This window comes from Staurois parvus, unplaced genomic scaffold, assembly GCF_062004578.1.
Source record: "Staurois parvus isolate SC_StPar_1 unplaced genomic scaffold, SC_StPar_1.0 ptg000706l, whole genome shotgun sequence".
Classification (NCBI taxonomy): domain Eukaryota; kingdom Metazoa; phylum Chordata; class Amphibia; order Anura; family Ranidae; genus Staurois; species Staurois parvus.
In genome coordinates, this window is record NW_028318502.1 from 3,512,117 (window position 1) to 3,534,159 (window position 22,043).

Genomic DNA, 22,043 nt, shown 5'->3' on the forward strand with positions numbered 1-22,043 from the left:
TACAGGATGTAGGGGGTGTACGGGATGTAGGGGGTGTACGGGATGTATGGGATGTAGGGGGTGTACGGGATGTATAGGATGTAGGGGGTGTACAGGATGTATGGGATGTAGGGGGTGTACGGGATGTAGAGGGTGTACGGGATGTATGGGGTGTAGTGGATGTATGGGATGTACAGGATGTAGGGGATGTAAAGGATGAAGGAGGTGCACAAGATGTATGGGATGTAGAGGGTGTACAAGATGTAGGGGGTGTACGGGATGTAGGGGGTGTTCAGAATGTAGGGGATGTACGGGATGCAGGAGGTGTACAGGGATGTAGGGGGTGTACGGGATGTAGGGAGTGCACGGGATGTACTGGATGTAGGGGGTGTACGGGATGTAGGGGGTGTACAGGATGTACAGGCTGTAGAGGGTGTACAAGATGTAGGGGGGTATAAGGGATGTAGGGGGTGTATGGGGTGTACATGATGTAGGGGATGTACGGGGTGTAGAGGATGTATGGGGTGTACGGGATGTACACGGGTGTTCCTTCTCTCCCTCCGTCCTTCTTTCTTTCCCTCCATCCTTCTTTCCCTTCCTCTTTCCTTCTCTCCCTCCTTCCTCCCCTCCCTCCTTCCTTCCTCCTCTCCCTTCCCCCCTTCCTCCTCTCCCTCCTTCCTCCTCTCCCTCCCTCCTTCCTCCCTTCCTTCCTTCCTCCTCTCCCTCCTTCCTTCCTTCCTCCTCTCCCTCCTTCCTTCCTTCCTCCTCTCCCTCCTTCCTTCCTCCTCTCCCTCCTTCCTTCCTTCCTCCTCTCCCTCCTTCCTTCCTTCCTTCCTCCTCTCCCTCCTTCCTTCCTTCCTCCTTTCCCTCCTTCCTTCCTTCCTTCCTCCTCTCCCTCCTTCCTTCCTTTCTTCCTTCCTCCTCTCCCTCCTTCCTTTCTTCCTTCCTCCTCTCCCTCCTTCCTTTCTTCCTTCCTCCTCTCCCTCCTTCCTTTCTTCCTCCTCTCCCTCCTTCCTTCCTTCCTTCCTTCCTCCTCTCCCCCCTTCCTTCCTCCTCTCCCTCCTTCCTTCCTTCCTCCTCTCCCTTCTTCCTCCTCTTCCTCCTTCCTCCTCTCCCTCCTCTCCCTCCTCTCCCTCCTTCCTCCTCTCCCTCCCTCCTTCCTTCCTCCTCTCCCTCCCTCCTTCCTTCCTCCTCTCCCTCCCTCCCTCCTTCCTCCTCCTCCTCTCCCCCCCTTCCTCCTCCTCTCCCCCCTTCCTCCTCCTCTCCTCTCCCTCCTTCCTCCTCTCCCTCCTTCCTCCTCTCCCTCCCTCCTTCCTCCTCCTCTCCCCCCCTCTCCCCCCTTCCTCCTCCTCCTCTCCCTCCTTCCTCCTCCTCTCCCCCCCCCTCCTTCCTCCTCTCCCTCCCTCCTTCCTCCTCTACCTCCCTCCTTCCTCCTCCTCTCCCTCCCTCCTTCCTCCTCTCCCTCCTTCCTTCCTTCTTTCCCTCCTTTCTTCCTTCTTCTCCTCCTTACTTCCTTCTTCTCCTCCTTACTTCTTTCTCTCTCTCCTACAAAAAAAAAACTTAAAAAATGAATAAAATTGTAAAAAGTTTAAATAAAAATACAAACCTACTGACACGAGTGGTAGAACTACCAGGGTTACAAAGGATGCTCTTGCGACCGGGCCCTGGCGTTCCGCCACTAAGCTCCGAGAAAAGGGTCCCCGGGATCGGGGCTGCTCAGTCCAAAAGTCCCGGGTCTATATTATGTCCCAGTCCGGGCCTGAGAGTAAGCAATGTCAGTAAATGGGAGGAGCCAGCACAACTGCACAAGATCGCAGGCAACGGAGACACATAACCCAGACAACTACAGGGCACTGTTATGGGACGCCGCCGTGCAATCTCAGGAGCTGGGAGACATGCCTCACATGCCAATCAGACAACAAGGCAGCAACTGGCAGACTCAAGTGATCTCCGACAACCTGACACTCCACTGAAGTAAGGAACATAAAATCTGGGGGGGAGGGGCAACGATAACGTTTTTCATAAGTAAACATGCAAAATTATAGAAATTAATAATGAATTAATATAAAACTGAATTTTGAAAAGAGCAGCCAAAACTGGTTCTCTTTTCCTGCAATTTGCACGGCCTCTAAAATGACGGTAAGGTGAGGCCATACACAAGAGACTGTGACAGCTTCACTCGGATGGAAGTCAGCACCACATTTGGGCCCAGTCCTCGCTAAAGACATCCCACCAACTCGTCCCATTTCACTGCTAAATACAATCACGTCGCTTGTCAACCTACAAAAAATGATCAGAGGCAGCGAGGGAGTTTCTGTAGGCTGAGCCTCATTTTCTTAATCATGTAGATGTGAGTTAAGTGCACCCTCTAGTGGCCATCTGATCTCATGCATTGCAATTGGCATCCTTTCTGAACAAGGGAAAGGCCTAACAGGTTATGAGGTCACGTTGAGGGGCCAATAAATGCCAAACCCCTTAAGGCCTTTCGTGATGGACACAGACTTTAAAATAATTGCTATAAAATACATAAAACGAATAAAGAGGCGCCCATTTGGAATCTGAGTTTCCCCCCCGGGCTTCCATAGGAACATCTTAAATTTTAGGGGAAAGCACAGTTTTCCAAAAGGCCGCGGCTGTATCCAAGTGCAAGAGTTGACTTTCAAATAACCAAAAATGACAAAAATAGACCTCGGTTTTCTTTGGCGATGTAGTGTTCCTTTAAGTTAAAAAACCGACCGTCAAAAAAAAGAAAAAAAACAGTTCTGTATCCAAGATGGCTGCCACGCAGGTGGCCATGAGTAAATATGGCTGTGCATCCAAACCCTTCCAGCAACAGGAATCTCAGACATGGCAGAAACTGTCCATAATCTGTGTCTTAGTTGTCCATTGGGGGGGGGGGGCGATGTGCCGTTCACTGTCCCGGCCGGCTCCTCACCTCGCGGTTCCTCCTCCTCGCTAGTAGTTACGGTTCCTCTCGTTCGGGGAAAACTTTCCTGTCTGGTGGAAATGCATCCTGGGACGAATGTTCCTGCCTGAGGTGATGAGGTCTCCGTATCCCTGTTGGTGGGAGAAGGCGTAGCCGGAACGGCGGGAGCTGGTGCGACGGATCCGTGCGCGGCGAGGGGGAGGGGCGGGCCGCTTCTTCGCCTCTCTGATTTTTTTCTGAACCTAAAAAACACGCAGAAGGTTCGTTACTTCACTACCTTTGGATACACACTTACAGACTGTTATTTAATTTATACAGCGATCGCATTTTGGATAGAGTAGGGAAGGGCTAATAATCCTTACTTTTGCCATCTGTGCACCCTTGGGTGAGATTTCTCTTCACTTCCTGTCCTGAAAATGCAACAGGAAGTGAGAGAAGAGCTCCCTAAATAGAGAGGAATCCCCTCTCATATAGGTGTCCCCATTGAAAGACTTACCCTCACTTCCTCATCCCTCTCTAATACACACAATTCCTCATCCCTCTCAAATACAGTGTCTTGTCCCTCTCATATACATAGTGTCTTGTCCCTCTCTCATACACACAGTGCCCTATCCCTCTTTAATACACACAATGTCTCATCCCTCTTTCATACACACAGTGCCTCATCCACCTCTAATACAGGCAGTGCCACATCCTTCTCTAATACATACAGTGCCGCATCCATCTCTGTGTCTTTCCCTTATCCACTCTCTAATTCCCATGTTGCCTAATTCCTTTCAAATACACACATGGCCTCATCCACCTCTGTGTCTTATCCTTCTTTAGTACACACAGTACCTCATTCCTCTAATACATACAGAGCCTCATCCCTCTTATATACACAGTGTCTCATCCCTCTCATATGCATACAGTGCCCTATCCCTCTCTCTAATACACACAATGTCTCTTCCCTCATATATACACAGTGTCTCGTCCCTCTCTTATACACATAGTGCCCTATCCCTCTCTAATACACATAGTGTCTTGTCCTTCATATATACACAGTGTCTCATCCCTCTCATATACACAGTGTCTCGTCCCTCTCATATGCACAGTGTCTCATCCCTCTCATATACACAGTGTCTCGTCCCTCTCATATGCACAGTGTCACATCCCTCTCATATACACAGTGTCTCGTCCCTCTCACATACACAGTGTCTCGTCCCTCTCATGCACAGTGTCTCATCCCTCTCATATACACAGTGTCTCGTCCCTCTCTCATACACACAGTGCCCTATCCCTCTCTAATACACACAATGTCTCATCCCTCTTTCATACACACAGTGCCTCATCCACCTTTAATACAGGCAGTGCCACATCCTTCTCAAACACACACATTGCCTCATCCACCTCTGTGTCTTATCCTTCTTTAGTACACACAGTACCTCATTCTTCTAATACATACAATGCCTCATCCCTCTTTAATACACATAGTGCCTCATCCCTCTGTAATGTACACAGTGCCCCATCCCTCTCTAATGCACAGACTGCCTCATTCCTTTCTAATACACACAGCGCCTCATCCCTCTCTAATACACACAGTGCCCCATCCCTCTCTAATGCATACAGTGCCTCATCCCTCTCTAATGCACATAATGCCTCATCCCTCTCTAATGCACATAATGACTCACCCCTCTCTAATACACACAGTGCCTCATCCCTCTCTAATGCACATAATGCCTCACCCCTCTCTCATACACACAGTGCCTCATCCCTCTCTAATACACGCAGTGCCTCATCCGTCTCTAATGCACACAATGCCTCATCCCTCTCTAATGCACACAATGCCTCATCCCTCTCTAATGTACACAATGGCTCATCCCTCTCTAATGCACACAGTGCCTCATCCCTCTCTAATATATGCAGTGTCCCATCCACCTCTATTATTAACATTGCCTCATCTCTTTCTAATAGAAACACTTCCACCTTAATTTATGTTATTAACAGTGCCTCATCTTTCTCTAATATATACAGTGTCTCACCCATCTCTATTACTAACAGTGCCTCATCCCTCTCTAATATATACAGTGCCATATCCCTCTCTATTACTTATAATGCCCCATCCCTCCTTATTACACACAGTATCCCATTGCTTTATATTAAACACACTGTCCCATCCCTCTGTATTGCAGATCATACTTCATATCTTGATTACAAACAGTGCCTCATACCTCTTCGGTGACTTATAAAAAAGGTTATTTGATATGGAGTACACAGTGCAGCAGACTGAAAGTGAAAGATAGGAGGAGGCAGCCCAGAACAAATGTGATTTTGAAGGAAGTTCAAGTGGTTTACATCTCTGCCCTTCCCCTTCTCTAGTCAAAACATCTGGGTAGAGTTATTCTTTGCATTTACATTATCTCCACAATAGAGACATGGTCTCACCCTGTCACTGAAAGTGGGTTTTAGCAGCGACCTCAGGAACCTGTAGGCCACCACAGGCAGGACACAGAGGACGACGACCAGGAAAACGGTGAGCCAAATGCTGGGCTGGTTCAAAGAATTCCGTGCTGTCCCTGAGACAAACACAAACACATCAAATTCCAAAGGATATACAATAGCCCCAATCTAAATATATGTCATCTACATCATTAAATTAGAATTTGGCTTGGTATCAGCCTTTTACAATCCCTGTACAGCAGTGTAAATACTGGGAGAGGGAGAAGCAGCACAAGGAGACAATCAGAGTGTAAAGAGGAGCACACCAAAAGGAGGAGAGAGCAGAGTGACAGAGACATAAGCTCATCAGTTTCCTTCTTCTCTTTTCACTGCACAGTCACAGTCGCTCCCAGCACATAGACCGAGTTGTTAAAGACAGCTCTCAATCTGTATTAATGACAAGGAGCTGGTTGTACTGGCTTCCGATCAGGTGACCACTTTGATAACCTCCACCCGGTTTGACAGCCCAGATAACGGGACACCATAGAAAACACAGAAAAACATCCCTTGTAATTGTCGTTTGACAGGTTTATGTAAAGTTCAAGCAAAGACATACATTTGTTGGCACCAGTCCTGCAAGAATATCATTACTCACCTATGAACGGGAAAGAAGCCGTGAAGATCAGATACATTCCATCGCTGTACATGGTAAAACTGATTGCAAAGTAGACGGCTATGCTGCCCCAGATGAAGAACTGGTTGACTGCCGTCCAATATGCAGTGTCCAGACCAATCTACGGGGACAAAATTGAAATGGTGATGCCAGTGCATAACTACAATTCATGGAACCCTACAGCAAAATTTTGATTGGGTTTTCCAATGACCTCTTTTTGTGACAACTGGCAATCACAACAGTGCAATTCATGGCAGCATAATGTATGTCTAAATCAGTGCTGCCTAGGATGACCAGAAGACCAGATGCCTAGGATGACCAGTAGACCAGATGCCTAGTATGACAAGTAGGCCAGATGACTAGGATGACAACAAGACCAGATTGCCTAGGATGACCAGAAGACCGGGTGCCTAGGATAACCAGAAAACCATACACGAAGCATAACCAGAAGACTAGATGACTAGGATGACCAGAATACCAGATGCATAGTATAACCAGAAGACCAGATGACTAGGATGACCAGAAGACCAGGTGACTAGGATGACAAGAAGACCAGATGCATAGTATAACCAAGGAGCAGATACTTAGAATAACTAGAAGACCAGATGCCTAGGATGACCAGAAGACCAGATAACTAGGATGTGCAGAAGACCAGATACCTAAGATGTGCAGAGGATCGGATATCTAAGATGACCAGAACACCAGATCACTAGGATGACCAGAAGACCAGATGGCCAGGATGACCAGAAGACCAGATGGCTAGGATGACCAGAAGTCCAGATGGCTAGGATAACCAGAAGACTAGATGCCTATGATGATAAGAAGACCAGATTCTAATGATAACCAGAAGACCAGATGCCTAAGATAACCAGAAGACCACATGTCAAGAATGACCAGAAGAAGAGATGCCTTGGATGGCCAGAAGACAAGATGACTAAGATATGCAGAAGACCAGATGCCTAGGATGACCAGAAGACTAAATGCCTAGAATGACCTGAAGACCAGATGACTAGGATATGCAGAAGACCAGATACCTAAGATGTGCAGAAGATCATATACTTAAGATAATCATAAGACTAGATACCTAAGATGACCAGTACACCAAATCACTAAAATGACCAGAAGACCAGATGCCTAGGATAACCAGAAGACCAGATGTCAGGAATGACCAGAAGAAGAGATGTTTAGGATGACCAGGTGAACAGACGACTAGGATATGCAGAAGATCAGATACCTAAGATATGCAGAAGACCAGATGTCTAGAATGACCAGAAGACTAAATGCCTAGAATGATCAGAAGAAGAGATGCCTAGGATAACCAGAACACCAGATGCCTAAAATGACCAGAAGAAGGATGCCTAGGATGACCAAAAGACCAAGTCACTAGGCTGACCAGAAGACCAGATGTCTAGGATAACCAGAAGACTAGATGACTAGGATATACAGAAGACCAGATACCTAAGATGTGCAGAGGTTAAGATGCCTAGGATAACCAAAAGACTAGATGCCTAGAATGACAAAAAGAAGAGATGCCTAGGATGACCAGAACACCAGATGTCTAGAATGACCAGAAGAAGGATGCCTAGGTTGACCAAAAGACCAGGTCACTAGGATGATCAGAAGACCAGATTCTAAGGATAACCAGAAGACAAGATGCCTAGGATAAGCAGAAGACCAGATGTCAAAAAAGACGAGAAGAGATGCCTAGAATGACCAGAAGACCAGATGACTAAGATATGCAGAAGGCCAGATATCCAAGATGTGCAGAGGATCAGATGCCTAGAATAACCAGAAGAAGAGATGCCTAAGATGACAAGAAGACTAGATCACTAGGATGGCCAGAAGACCAGATCACCAGGATGGCCAGAAGACCAGATCACCAGGATGACCAGAAGACCAGATCACTAGGATGGCCAGAAGACCAGATGCCTAGGAAGATCAGAAGACCAGATTCTAAGGATAACCAGAAGACTAGAAGGGAAACCAAACTGGAAAGATGCATGGAGGAGCTCAGCTATAAGGAAAGATTAGTGGAACTGAATTTATTCTCTCTTGAGAAGAGACTAGATGCCTAAGATGATCAGAAGACCAGATTCTAGGAATAACCAGAAGGTTTTTGCAGGCATATTGCTACAATCATTTACCTGGGCCGACACCACAAGCAGCAGACACGTCTGAGCCATCAAGGCAAAGGACTGGTAGTCCGACAGGGCCTTCCCGTCATCCCTCACTGTGTCATACATCGCCCCATAAGGAATGAAGAACAGGACGAGGGAGCTGTACACCCCATGGATCACACACTTGATAAATTCCTTGATGTTGAAGTAGCGGTTTTTCTGCCCAGGTTCATAGAGCTTCGGGTACTCCATGCTCCAACGGTCATCAACATCCTGTAAAAGACAACAAATAACCACAAAGCCCTCCCAATAACATAGAGGCATTTTTCCATTCCTATGCTATGATTGGTTAATTCATTAATAGATGGGAAACAGTAAGAAGTACATGAATGAAATCTCAGCATATGGGCTGCTATATAGGTAACACATCTGGGACGCATGGTTGATGTCTTTCATTGATTGGACAGAAGAACAAACCTACAACTCATACTCTGTGACTATCTACTCCTTTCTGGGGCTCACTAAGACCCCAACCTGGGGCGGCAAATATAGGCCATCAAACAGGGGGGTGTGACAAGGAAAGCAACAATCTCTGCTCATGATAAGGCCCTGTTCACACGTATGCGATGCGGGAGCATGTGTGACGTCGCATGTGTGATGTGGCATGTGTCCCTGCAATGCAGGAAAACGCTTTATGTTTTTTGGCAGGTGCGCTGCGGAGCCATTCATTCTTAATGGAACCCAAAAAGAGGTAGTAAATGCATATGATCTATGTCACACCACAACGCATGGTAACATATTAACCCCATCACGTCAGTGCCTCCCTGTCCTTTAAGAGTTTCAGAAGTCGGGAGGTAGGACAGGTGGGGCGGGGTTAAGGGATCATGTAACCACTGTGACGCATCGTCACGGTTGTCACATGATCGGGAAAGGTCCCGATCGAAAGAGGAGATCGGGACCTTTCCGTGAGTACTGGACATGTGTGCTGTGAGCGCAGGGTGACCGCTCTCAGCACATATATTTTTTCTTAATAGAATGCAAATGAGCGGCCGCTCTGCGTCTAGGCCCAGACGACGGGAGGCCGCACATTTGTGTGCGGCCGGCGTGAAGAGGTTAAAAAAAAATAAAAGGCCCATGCTTTTTTTGTGCGATCGTTCCACATAGGGCAACCCATTGAAATGAATGGGATGCCCTAAACACGATGAACCTAAAAATGAAAATGCAGGCCATCCACGGGTCAAATTCTGAACAAATTTTCTTTAGAAAATCGGAAATTTTGTGCGTTTTGTAACGCGACGGCGCCACCATTGATTTCGAAATTCAACCAACCGAGCCTTCCATTCACGTTGCTACAGAAAAGAATTGTCCTGGCTGAGGATGTTTTCTTTCCAGGCTCATTTCTTTCTCGTTTATATTTCTCGCACGATCCTCCCATCATTGATTCGAAATTTGCTCATTTTTTCAAAATATTTCCCACGTGCCCGATTACTCAGATTCGACGGTGGCGTGAAAATCGGCCCCACTAATGGTGCGAAATTCGAACAAAAATTCTTAGAAAAGATTTTCGAAAGAAAATTTGTTCGGAATTCAACCCGTGTATGGCCGGCACTAACATCATCATACAATCACTGGCAGTCATTAGTGACACATGAATAATTCTTCTTCTGTCAGATACATGGTATACTCTCTGATTTTGTATAGAGCGTACCTACCTGATCGAAGAGGCTCATCCCCAGTACAGGCAGGGAGGAGTACACCAGGTTATACAGCGTGATGAACCACTCATCATAGACCGTCTGTAGGGGTACAAGATGTGCAGGACGTCAGTCATACACTAGGAGGCAGCACAGGATCATTGCTTTACAGGGACTCTGTCATTCTAAGAGTCCATTCACACTTTGGGGTCCAAAGTCGCGCACCCCTCCCCCCCCCCATGTTTCCCAATGGGTACCATTCATATCTGTGCGACTTCAGAGTCCTTCCTGCACTACTTTGGTTTGACTTTCATTATTATTATACAGGATTTATATAGCGCCAAGTTTGCTCAGCGCAGTACAATATAAGGGAGACAATACATTTCAGTACAGAAGGAATAGGAGGGCCTGGCTCAGGAGCTTACAATCTAAAGGAAGGGGGAGGGGGTACAAAAGGTGATCGCTGCGGGGGATGATCTGGTGGAAGTGACCCAAGTACCTAAGATCACCTAAAGGCAGACAGGGTGGGGGCTGACCAGACATACTGGGGTAGGGAGTTCCAGAGGATGGGAGAGGTCAGTAGTGTATTTAGACAACACAAAAATTTTGCGCCCATTCCCAATGAGAGAGTTCAATAAGTATGTGTATATGATTCTCTGTCTCTCTCTCCCTCCTCTCTCTCTCTCCCTGTCTTCCTTGCTCTCTCTCCCCCCATCTCTCTCTCTCCCTCTCTCCCCTCTCTCTCACTCCCCCTCTCCCCTCTTTCCCCCCCCTCTCCAACCCCTCTTCCCCTCACCACTTTCTTACCCCCCTTCCCTCTCTTTCTCTCTTTCTTCCTCTCTTCCCCTCATCCCTCTCTCCCCCCTCTCTCTTCCCCTCATCCCTCTCTCTTGCCATCCCTCTCTCCCCCCTCTCTCTTCCCCTCATCCCTCTCTCTTCCCCTCATCCCTCTCTCCCCCCTCTCTCTTCCCCTCATCCCTCTCTCCCCCCTCTCTCTTCCCCTCATCCCTCTCTCCCCCCTCTCTCTTCCCCTCATCCCTCATCCCTCTCCCCCCTCTCTCTTCCCCTCATCCCTCTCTCCCCCCTCTCTCTTCCCCTCATCCCTCCCCCCCCTCTCTTCCCCTCTTCCCCTCATCCCTCTCTCCCCCCTCTCTCTTCCCCTCTTCCCTCTCTTCCCCTCATCCCTCTCTCCCCCCTCTCTCTTCCCATCCCTCTCTCCCCCCTCTCTCTTCCCCTCATCCCTCTCTTCCCCTCATCCCTCTCTTCCCCTCATCCCTCTCTCCCCCCTCTCTCTTCCCATCCCTCTCTCTTCCCCTCTTCCCCTCATCCCTCTCCCCCCCTCTCTCTTCCCATCCCTCCCCCCCCTCTCTCTTCCCCTCTTCCCTCTCTTCCCCTCATCCTTCTCTCCCCCCCCCCTCTCTTCCCCTCATCCCTCTCTCTTCCCCTCATCCCTCTCTCTTCCCCTCTTCCCCTCATCCCTCACTCTTCCCTCTCTTCCCCCTCTCTCTTCCCATCCCTCTCTCCCCCCTCTCTCTTCCCCTGTTCCCTCTCTTCCCCTCATCCCTCTCTCCCCCCTCTCTCTTCCCATCCCTCTCTCCCCCCTCTCTCTTCCCTCTCTTCCCCTCATCCCTCTCTCCCCCCCTCTCTCTTCCCCTCTTCCTCTCATCCCTCTCTCCCCCCTCTCTCTTCCCCTCTTCCCTCTCTTCCCCTCATCCCTCTCTCCCCCCTCTCTCTTCCCATCCCTCTCTCTTCCCTCTCTTCCCCTCATCCCTCTCCCCTCTCTTCCCCTCATCCCTCTCTCCCCCCCCTCTCTCTTCCCCTCATCCCTCTCTCCCCCCTCTCTCTTCCACTCTTCCCTCTCTCCCCCTCATCCCTCTCTCCCCCCTCTCTCTTCCCATCCCTCTCTCCCCCCTCTCTCTTCCCCTCTTCCCTCTCTTCCCCTCATCCCTCTCTCCCCCCTCTCTCTTCCCCTCATCCCTCTCTCTTCCCCTCTTCCCCTCATCCCTCTCCCCTCTCTTCCCCTCATCCCTCTCTCCCCCCCTCTCTCTTCCCCTCATCCCTCTCTCTTCCCCTCTTCCCTCTCTTCCCCTCATCCCTCTCTTCCCCTCATCCCTCTCTCTTCCCCTCTTCCCTCTCTTCCCCTCTCTCTCTTTCCCTCTTCCCTCTCTTCCCCTCATCCCTCTCTCCCCCCTCTCTCTTCCCCTCTTCCCTCTCTTCCCATCCCTCTCTCCCCCTCTTCCCCTCATCCCTCTCTCCCCCCTCTCTCTTCCCATCCCTCTCTCTTCCCCTCATCCCTCTCTCCCCCCTCTCTCTTCCCCTCATCCCTCTCTTTTTCTCCCCCCCCCCTTCTACGAGGAGGGGAATGGATGTGAGGATGGGAAGGTGGGGCGAGGGGCACATAGAGTCCCATAAAAGTGATCAGGCGGCTCTAGAGCCACCCAGATCACTTTTATCTGACTCTAGGGGCCCCAGATACAGTCAGTCGCTAATGGCTGAACTTTGGATACATTTACTTGAAATTTTCATTTGATACAGAGACATCCGAGGATGAAACCAAATACATTGTATCCAAAATATACTTCACTGTATTGGAACAATCAGCCCCAGTTCACACCGATGTGAATCGTCATGCGATTTGACCGTCCGAATCGCATCCAATGATTGACAATGAAGCCGTTCTAATCGATGCAACTCATTCCGGCAATACCTTTGCCGATTTCAAGTGCGACTTGCATGAATTCACACAGATGTCCATCAAGTCGCACCTGAAGTCACACAGATGTCCATCAAGTCGCACCTGAAGTCACACAGATGTCCATCAAGTCACACCTGAAGTCACACAGACCTCCATCAAGTCGCAACTGAAGTCACACAGACGTCCATCAAGTCGCCCCTGAAGTCACACAGACGTCCATCAAGTCGCCCCTGAAGTCACACAGACGTCCATCAAGTCGCAACTGAAGTCACACAGACGTCCATCAAGTCGCCCCTGAAGTCACACAGACGTCCATCAAGTCGCACCTGAAGTCACACAGATGTCCATCAAGTCGCCCCTGAAGTCACACAGACGTCCATCAAGTCACACCTGAAGTCACACAGATGTCCATCAAGTCGCCCCTGAAGTCACACAGACGTCCATCAAGTCGCCCCTGAAGTCACACAGACGTCCATCAAGTCGCCCCTGAAGTCACACAGATGTCCATCAAGTCACACCTGAAGTCACACAGGCGTCCATCAAGTCGCCCCTGAAGTCACACAGACGTCCATCAAGTCGCCCCTGAAGTCACACAGATGTCCATCAAGTCACACCTGAAGTCACACAGACGTCCATCAAGTCGCCCCTGAAGTCACACAGACGTCCATCAAGTCGCCCCTGAAGTCACACAGACGTCCATCAAGTCGCACCTGAAGTAACACAGATGTCCATCAAGTCGCACCTGAAGTAACACAGATGTCCATCAAGTCGCCCCTGAAGTCACACAGACGTCCATCAAGTCGCCCCTGAAGTCACACAGACGTCCATCAAGTCGCCCCTGAAGTCACACAGACGTCCATCAAGTCGCCCCTGAAGTCACACAGATGTCCATCAAGTCGCCCCTGAAGTCACACAGATGTCCATCAAGTCACACCTGAAGTCACACAGACGTCCATCAAGTCGCCCCTGAAGTCACACAGACGTCCATCAAGTCGCCCCTGAAGTCACACAGACGTCCATCAAGTCGCACCTGAAGTCACACAGATGTCCATCAAGTCGCCCCTGAAGTCACACAGACGTCCATCAAGTCGCACCTGAAGTCACACAGACGTCCATCAAGTCGCACCTGAAGTCACACAGACGTCCATCAAGTCGCACCTGAAGTCACACAGACGTCCATCAAGTCGCCCCTGAAGTCACACAGATGTCCATCAAGTCGCACCTGAAGTCACACAGATGTCCATCAAGTCGCACCTGAAGTCACACTGCCATCTGACTTTGAAACCGTGCGACTTCAAGTGAAGTTTCTTTTACATAAGTAATTTATTATCCTGGCCAATGAAATTCATTCATGCCCAAGTGCCTAAATGCGCCTAAACACACTGAAATGTGTCTACAAAAATGTGGCTTTAAGTGCATTTTTTATGCTGCTTTTCCCCTATCAGGAGAGTTGGGAAAATGCCCTGTGTGTATGAGGCCATAGCGCCCATTCACGCTTGTGCAACTTGTCATGCGACAAGTTGCATGAGAAGTCACTCCCTAGGTTTCCCAATGCATACCATTTGGGTCTGTGCGAATTCAAATCGCAGGTTCTTGAAAGTAGTTCTTGTCCGGCTTTCATGTGACTCGGGGGCCATAGACTTCAATGTGAACCCTCTGAATGAATGAAAGTCGCAATTGAATGATATACGTGCGACTTGTGTGCGACTTTGTACAGCACAAACAATCGTCCTTAGTCAAAGCCAAAGTCGCACTCATCCAAAGTTGCATCAAGTCGCACTGTAAAGTCGCAATGAAAAAAAAAAAATCGCAGGATTTTGAAGTGGCACAAGTGTGAATGGAGCCCTAAAGTCCCGTTCTGTGGGGAGAGCAATGATTCGCCTCACCTGAGCAGAGAAGCCGCAGAAGAATCCGTACCAGAAGTGGACCAGGGTGAAGGTGAAGTTCTTGTAGAAGAAGTATCGCAGGAACTGGCACATGCGGTTGTAGGACCAGCGGCCGTGGACCAGGAGGAGGCGCTGCAGGTACCGAAACTGGGCAAAAGAGAAGTCGCTGGACAGCACAGCCTGCATACCTTCCTGCCCGCTGATCCCCACCCCGATGTGAGCGGCTGTGGAGGAAAGAGCAGGTAAGTACAACTCTGCAAATATGGAACCACCTGAGCTGACTGTTCTCTGAGGACTACAGAACCACATCCCCCCTGTGTCATGGAGGAGAGGAGGCATTTCCCCGCACTTCCTGTTCTGTCTGATGCCCATCCAATAGACAGCAAGTAGGGAGATTTTCCATCACTTCTTGTTTTGCTTGATGCCCATCCAATAGAAAGAAAGTAGGAAGATTTCCCTTCACTTCCTGTTCTGTCTGATGCCCAAATAGACAGCAAGTAGGGAGATTTTCCCTCACTTCCTGTTCTCTCTGATGCCCAAATAGACAGCAAGTAGGGAGATTTTCCCTCACTTCCTGTTCTGTCTGATGCCCAAATAGACAGCAAGTAGGGAGATTTTCCCTCACTTCCTGTTCTGTCTGATGCCATCCAATAGACAGCAAGTAGGGAGATTTTCCCTCACTTCCTGTTCTGTCTGATGCCATCCAATAGACAGCAAGTAGGGAGATTTTCCCTCACTTCCTGTTCTGTCTGATGCCCAAATAGACAGCAAGTAGGGAGATTTTCTCTCACTTCCTGTTCTGTCTGATGCCATCCAATAGACAGCGAGTAGGGAGATTTTCCCTCACTTCCTGTTCTGTTTGGTGCCCATCCAATAGACAGCAAGTAGGTAGATTTTCCCTCACTTCCTGTTCTGTCTGATGCCCATCCAATAGACAGCAAGTAGGGAAATTTTCCCTCACTTCCTGTTCTGTCTGATGCCCATCCAATAGACAGCAAGTAGGGAGATTTTCTCTCACTTCCTGTTCTGTCTGATGCCATCCAATAGACAGCAAGTAGGGAGATTTTCCCTCACTTCCTGTTCTATCTGATGCCCATCCAATAGACAGCAAGTAGGGAGATTTTCCCTAACTTCCTGTTCTGTCTGGTGCCCACCCAATAGACAGCAAATAGGAAGATATTCCCTCACTTTCTGTTCTGTCTGATGCCCATCCAATAGACAGCAAGTAGGGAGATTTTCCCTCACTTCCTGTTCTGTCTGATGCCCATCCAATAGACAGCAAGTAGGGAGATTTTCCCTCACTTCCTGTTCTGTCTGATGCCCATCCAATAGACAACAAGTAGGGAGATTTTACCTCACTTCTTGTTCTGGCTGATGCCCATCAAATAGACAGGAAATGGAAAAAAAAAATTCCCTCACCTAATTACCTTTTTTTCTTTTGACACCCATCCAATATACAGGAATTAGGGAAATTTCCCTCACCTCCTTTGCTGTCTGATGTCCATCCAATAAACAGAAAGTAGGGAGATTTTCCCTCCCTTCTTATTTGGCCAGATGCAACTCCGATAGGCAAGAAGTGGGGAGATTTCCCCTCACTTCTTGTTTTGCTTGATGCCCATCCAATAGAAAGAAAGTAGGAAGATTTCCCCTCACTTTCTATTCTGTATGATGCCTGTGCAATGCACAGGAAGTGGGGAAATTTTCCCTGACTTCCTTTTCCTTCTGACCACCATCCAATGGACAAGAAGAATGGGAATTTTCCCCTCGCTTCCTGTTCTGTCTGATGCCTATCAATAATCAGGAAACAGGGAGATTTTCCCTCCCTTCCTGTTTTGCTTGATGCCCATCTAATACACAGCAAGTGGGAAGATTTCCCCTCACTTTCTGTTCTGTATGATACTTTGTCCAATGCACAGGAAGCAGGGAGATATTCCCTCACATCTTTTTACTTCTGACCACCATCCAATGGACAAGCAGTACGTGAATTTCCCCTCACTTCCTGTTCTGTCTGATGAAAAATAGACAGGAAGTGGAAAGAATTTCCCTTACCTCTTTTCCTTTTGACACCCGTCCAATATACATAAATGAGGGAAATTTTCCCTCTCTTCCTGTTCTGTCTGATGCCCATCAAACAGGAAACAGGGAGATTTTCCTTCCCTTCCTGTTTTGCTTGATGCCCAAAGTGGGGAACTTTCCCCTCACGTTCTGTTCTGTATGATACTTTGTCCAATGCACAGGAAGCAGGGAGATATTCCCTCACTTCCTTTTCCTTCTGACCACCATCCAATAAACAAGAAGAAATTTTCCCTCACTTTCTGTTCTGTCTGATGCCCATCCAGTAAACAGGTAGTATGGAGATTTTCCCTCTCTCCTTATTCTGTCACATACGTGTCCAACAGACAGCAAGTGGGGAGATTTCCCCTCACTTCCTGTTCTGTTTATTACCTGTCCAGTAGACAGGAAATGGAAAGAATTTCTCTCACCTCCTCACTTTTATTCCTTTTGACACCCATCCAATATACAGCAATGAGGGAAATTTTCCTTCTGTCTGATGTCCATCCAATAAACAGGAAGTAGTGAGATTTTCCCTCCTTTCTTATTTGGCCAGATGCATGTCCAATAGGCAGGAAGAGAAGAGATTTTCCCTCACTTCCTGTTTTGTATGATGCCCATCCAATGAACAGAAAGTGGGAAGATCTCCCCTCGCTTCCTGTTCTGTATGATACCTGTCCAATGAACAGGAAGTGGGGAAATTTTCCTTCACCTCCTTTTCCCTCTGACCAGCATCCAATAGACAAGCAGTACGGGAATTTTCCCTCACTTCCTGTTCTGTCTGGTGCCCATCAAAATAGAGAGGAAATGAAAAGAATTTCCCTCACCTCCTCTCCTTTTGGCACCCATCCAATATACAGTGATTAGGGAAATTTCCCTCACTCCTTATTCTGCCAAAAACGTGTCCAATAGACAAGAAGTGGGAAAGTGGGAGATTTCCCCTCAAATAATTGCTCACTTTCTTTTACTTCTTATTAATATCCAATAGGGAAGAAGTATAGAAATGTTTCCTCACTTTCTGTCTGATGTAGGAAATAGGGAGATTTTCCCTCCTTTCTTATTTGGCCGGATGCATGTCCAATAGACAAGAATCAGAGAGATTTTCCCTCACATCCTGTTCTGATTCCCATCCAATAGACAGGAAGTCAGAAGAAATTTCTCATTTGGTGGCACAGTGTGACCAATAGAGATGAAGCGGGGAGATTCTCCCTCGCATCCTATTCCGATTCCCATCTAACAGACAGGGCGCGGGGAGATTTTCCCTCGCATCCCGTTCCGATTCCCATCCAACAGACAGGGAGCGGGGAGATTTTCCCTCAGATCCCGTTCCGATTCCCATCCAACAGACAGGGAGCGGGGAAATTTTCCCTCAGATCCCGTTCCGATTCCCATCCAACAGACAGGGAGCAGGGAGATTTTCCCTCAGATCCCGTTCCGATTCCCATCCAACAGACAGGGAGCAGGGAGATTTTCCCTCAGATCCCGTTCCGATTCCCATCCAACAGGCAGGGAGCGGGGAGATTTTCCGTCGCATCCTTTTCCGATTCCCATCTAATAGACAGGGAGCGGGGAGATTTTCTCTTGCATCCCGTTCCGATTCCCATCCAACAGACAGGGAGCGGGGAGATTTTCCTTCGCATCCCGTTCCGATTCGCATCCAACAGACAGGGAGAGGGGAGATTTTCCCTCGTATCCCGTTCAGATTCCCATAAAACAGACAGGGAGCGGGGAAATTTTCCCTCAGATCCCGTTCCGATTCCCATCCAACAGACAGGGAGCAGGGAGATTTTCCCTCAGATCCCGTTCCGATTTCCATCCAACAGACAGGGAGCGGGGAGATTTTCCCTTGCATCCTTTTCCGATTCCCATCTAATAGACAGGGAGCGGGGAGATTTTGCCTCGCATCCCGTTCCGATTCCCATCCAACAGACAGGGAGCGGGGAGATTTTCCCTCACATTCCGTTTCGATTCCCATCCAACAGACAGGGAGTGGGGAGATTTTGCCTCGCATCCCGTTCCGATTCCCATCCAACAGACAGGGAGCGGGGAGATTTTCCCCTCGCATCCCGTTCCGATCCCATCCAACAGACAGGGAGTTGGGAGATTTTCCCTCACATCCCGTTCCGATTCGCATTCAACAGACAGGAAGCGGGGAGATTTTCCATCGCATCCTGTTCCGATTCCCATCCAACAGACAGTGAGTTGGGAGATTTTCCCTCGCATCCCGTTCCGATTCCCATCCAACAGACAGGAAGCGGGGAGATTTTCCCTCACATCCCGTTCCGATTTCCATCCAAAAGACAGGGAACGGGGAGATTTTTCCTCGCATCCCGTTCAGATTCCCATCCAACAGACAGGAAGCGGGGAGATTTTCCCTCGCATCCTGTTCTGATCCCCATCCAACAGACAGGAAGTCAGAAGAAATTTCCCATTTGGTTGCACAGCAAGTCAACAGAGGATCGAACCTTTCCCACACTTCCAAATCTAAAATAAATCTTGAAGTCCCAGCACACGTGTGGAGCCGCGATGCCCCGCCCACAGCCAGGCAGCCATCTTCCTGGGACGTACTTTTGATCATACTGACGTCATTGGCGCCGTCTCCGATGGCCAAGGTCACGGCCTTCTTGTACTTCTTCACCAGCTGCACCACCTGCGCCTTCTGGAGAGGGGTGACCCGGCAGCAGATCACCGCTTGACACATATTCGCCGTCCTCAGAAGCTCCACCTCCATCTTCTCTTCTAGAGCGTAAGCCTATCAGACAAGAGCATCAGAACGGTCAAGAGCTGGAGGGACCAATGGAGAAGCACGGAGGGAAGTGGGTGGGGCTGGTCCAAAATGTTCCCTCTGCATCAGCCCTGTAATAAAGGTGGCAGTGATTTCATCACTGGGTCTCTGTGCTTCTCTATGCAATGCAGGCAGATCATGGCTGGCGGGAGGGTGCTGTACACCCAGCACCCTGCCTCAGTATGCTCTCTGTACTGCACAGTGATGATGTCACCGCTACTTTTACCTGGTAATATCTGGGTTCACCAAGTCACAATATGGCCTCCACTTACCAGGCTGTGCCCATTGATGATGATCCCGTACGTCTCATCTCCCGCCAGCTCATCATCTGGAATGACCAGAGTCTTCTTCTTCCATCCTTTCTGTATGTGAACGTCGTAGCTGTCCAGGAAGGAGTCCGGGTTCATCTTCCTCCGAGCAGACCTGGGAGACACACAGGTTATAGCACCGGCCCCTCCTGTTTAGAGCTAGGTAGTTCAGCCCTAGCTAGGTTCGCCCCGCCTCCTCCACATTCCCTCAATCGGTATTGGTTCTTAGCAAGGCTTTTATTCCTCAGAGAATCGGTGCAGGAACTCCCCATTCTGAGTCGCTTCTTGTCTCCGCCCCCGACCCACCTCCCAGTACCGCCCCTTTTAGTGAATATAGAGCCAAGTATCATTTTGTGGTGCTAAGTAATGTGTATGGAATGGATTAATGATAGCAAGAAAAACAGGAAATGAGATCCCCCACAGCCAGCAGAAAAAGGCCCTCCCCAGCAACAATAGATCCCCCAGCAACAATAGACCCCCCAGCAACAACAGACCCCCAGCAACAACAGATCTCCCAGCAGCCAGAATCAATAGACTCTCCAACAGCCAGCAACAAGACCCCTCCCTCAAAAGCAGGGGCGGACTGACAACTCATGGGGCCCCCGGGCAATAGGGGATCATGGGGCCCCTGTGTCCTTGCCCAAACTCAAAAAAGCCTATGAAAAAAGTACCAGGGGCATCTCATGGGGCCCCCTACTGACCCCGGGCAGTGCCCAAGTTTCCAAATGGTCAGTCCGCCCCTGCTCAACAGTAGATCCCTTTCAGCAACAATCAACCCCCCAAAAAAATATAAGCCACCAGAAACAATAGATCCTTCCATCAGCAACAACAGACTGTTATACAAAAAAAATTATGTCCTCCAGCAACAATAGATCTCACAGCAGCCAGCGACAAAAGACCCCCCTCTCAACAGTAGATGCCATTCAGCAACAATCTACTCCCCCCCAACAATATAATCCCCCCAGCAACAATAGATCCCCCATCAGCAACAATAAACCATCATTAAAAATTAGATGCCCTCCAGCAACAATAGATCCCACAGCAGCCAGCTACAAAAGACCCCTCTCTCAACAGTAGAAGCCATTCAGCAACACTCTACTCCCCCCCCCAACAATATAAGCCCCCCCAGCAACAGTAGATCCCCCATCAGCAACAATAAACTGTCATTCAAAAATAGATGACCTACAGCAACAAGAGATCTCACAGCAGCCAGCTACAAAAGACCCCTCTCTCAACAGTAGATGCCATTCAGCAACAATTGACCCCCAGCAACCTAACACCCCCCCCCCCAAGCAACAATAGACCTGCCCATCAACAATAGAACACCATGCAGGCAGCATAAAAAGGCCCTCCGGCACACCCCCACACTCCTTGCCATTACATACACTCAGTGCTGGAGGTTCCGGAACTGGGTTACCATTGAAAAAAGGCCCCGATTCTCAGCAAGGACAGGACTCAGGAACATTCTTTTCCTCCTGCACTCCAAGAGGCTGGAAACACATCCAGTAATATAGTAACATTGTGTTACATACAGGTGGCCATACTGTCCAGACAGACTGGATCTATGGATGGTGCAGAGTCAGCAGGCGACCATACTGTCCGGACAGACTGGATCTATGGATGGTGCAGAGTCAGCAGGTGACCATACTGTCCGGACAGACTGGGTCTATGGATGGTGCAGAGTCAGCAGGTGACCATACTGTCCGGACAGACTGGGTCTATGGATGGTGCCGAGTCAGCAGGTGGCCATACCGTCCGGACAGACTGGGTCTATGGATGGTGCAGAGTCAGCAGGTGACCATACTGTCCGGACAGACTGGATCTATGGATGGTGCAGAGTCAGCAGGTGGCCATACTGTCTGGACAGACTGGGTCTATGGATGGTGCCAAGTAAGCAGGTGACCATACTGTCCGGACAGACTGGATCTATGGATGGTGCTGAATCAGCGGGTGGGGCCATACTGTCCGGACAGACTGGGTCTATGGATGGTGCCGAGTCAGCAGGTGGCCATACTGTCCGGACAGTCTGGATCTATGGATGGTGCTGAATCAGCGGGTGGGGCCATACTGTCCGGACAGACTGGGTCTATGGATGGTGCCGAGTCAGCAGGTGGCCATACTGTCCGGACAGACTGGGTCTATGGATGGTGCAGAGTCAGCAGGTGACCATACTGTCCGGACAGACTGGATCTATGGATGGTGCAGAGTCAGCAGGTGGCCATACTGTCCGGACAGACTGGGTCTATGGATGGTGCAGAGTAAGCAGGTGACCATACTGTCCAGACAGACTGGGTCTATGGATGGTGCCAAGTAAGCAGGTGACCATACTGTCCGGACAGTCTGGATCTATGGATGGTGCTGAATCAGCAGGTGGGGCCATAATGTCCGGACAGACTGGGTCTATGGATGGTGCAGAGTAAGCAGGTGACCATACTGTCCGGACAGTCTGGATCTATGGATGGTGCTGAATCAGCAGGTGGGGCCATACTGTCCGGACAGTCTGGATCTAT

General features: G+C 49.2%; 1 protein-coding gene across 3 annotated transcripts in view; it reads right to left on the reverse strand.

Moving 5' to 3' along the window:
• Positions 1–1,425: 1,425 nt before the first annotated feature.
• Positions 1,426–22,043, reverse strand: part of LOC149445876 (phospholipid-transporting ATPase ID-like) — a 188,395-nt gene continuing 167,777 nt past the window's right edge. For 2 of the 3 annotated variants that reach the window (XM_089653337.1, XM_089653338.1), the window contains 8 exons: positions 19,498–19,648; positions 19,009–19,192; positions 14,389–14,612; positions 9,826–9,909; positions 8,141–8,386; positions 5,979–6,117; positions 5,330–5,460; positions 1,426–3,147 (listed from right to left, as the gene is read on the reverse strand). In XM_089653337.1, coding sequence (XP_089509463.1) covers positions 2,935–3,147; positions 5,330–5,460; positions 5,979–6,117; positions 8,141–8,386; positions 9,826–9,909; positions 14,389–14,612; positions 19,009–19,192; positions 19,498–19,648 — 1,372 coding nt within the window. In that variant the 3' untranslated portion in view covers positions 1,426–2,934. The remainder of the gene's footprint in view (positions 3,148–5,329; positions 5,461–5,978; positions 6,118–8,140; positions 8,387–9,825; positions 9,910–14,388; positions 14,613–19,008; positions 19,193–19,497; positions 19,649–22,043) is intronic. The other variant, XM_089653336.1, reaches the window with a different exon arrangement.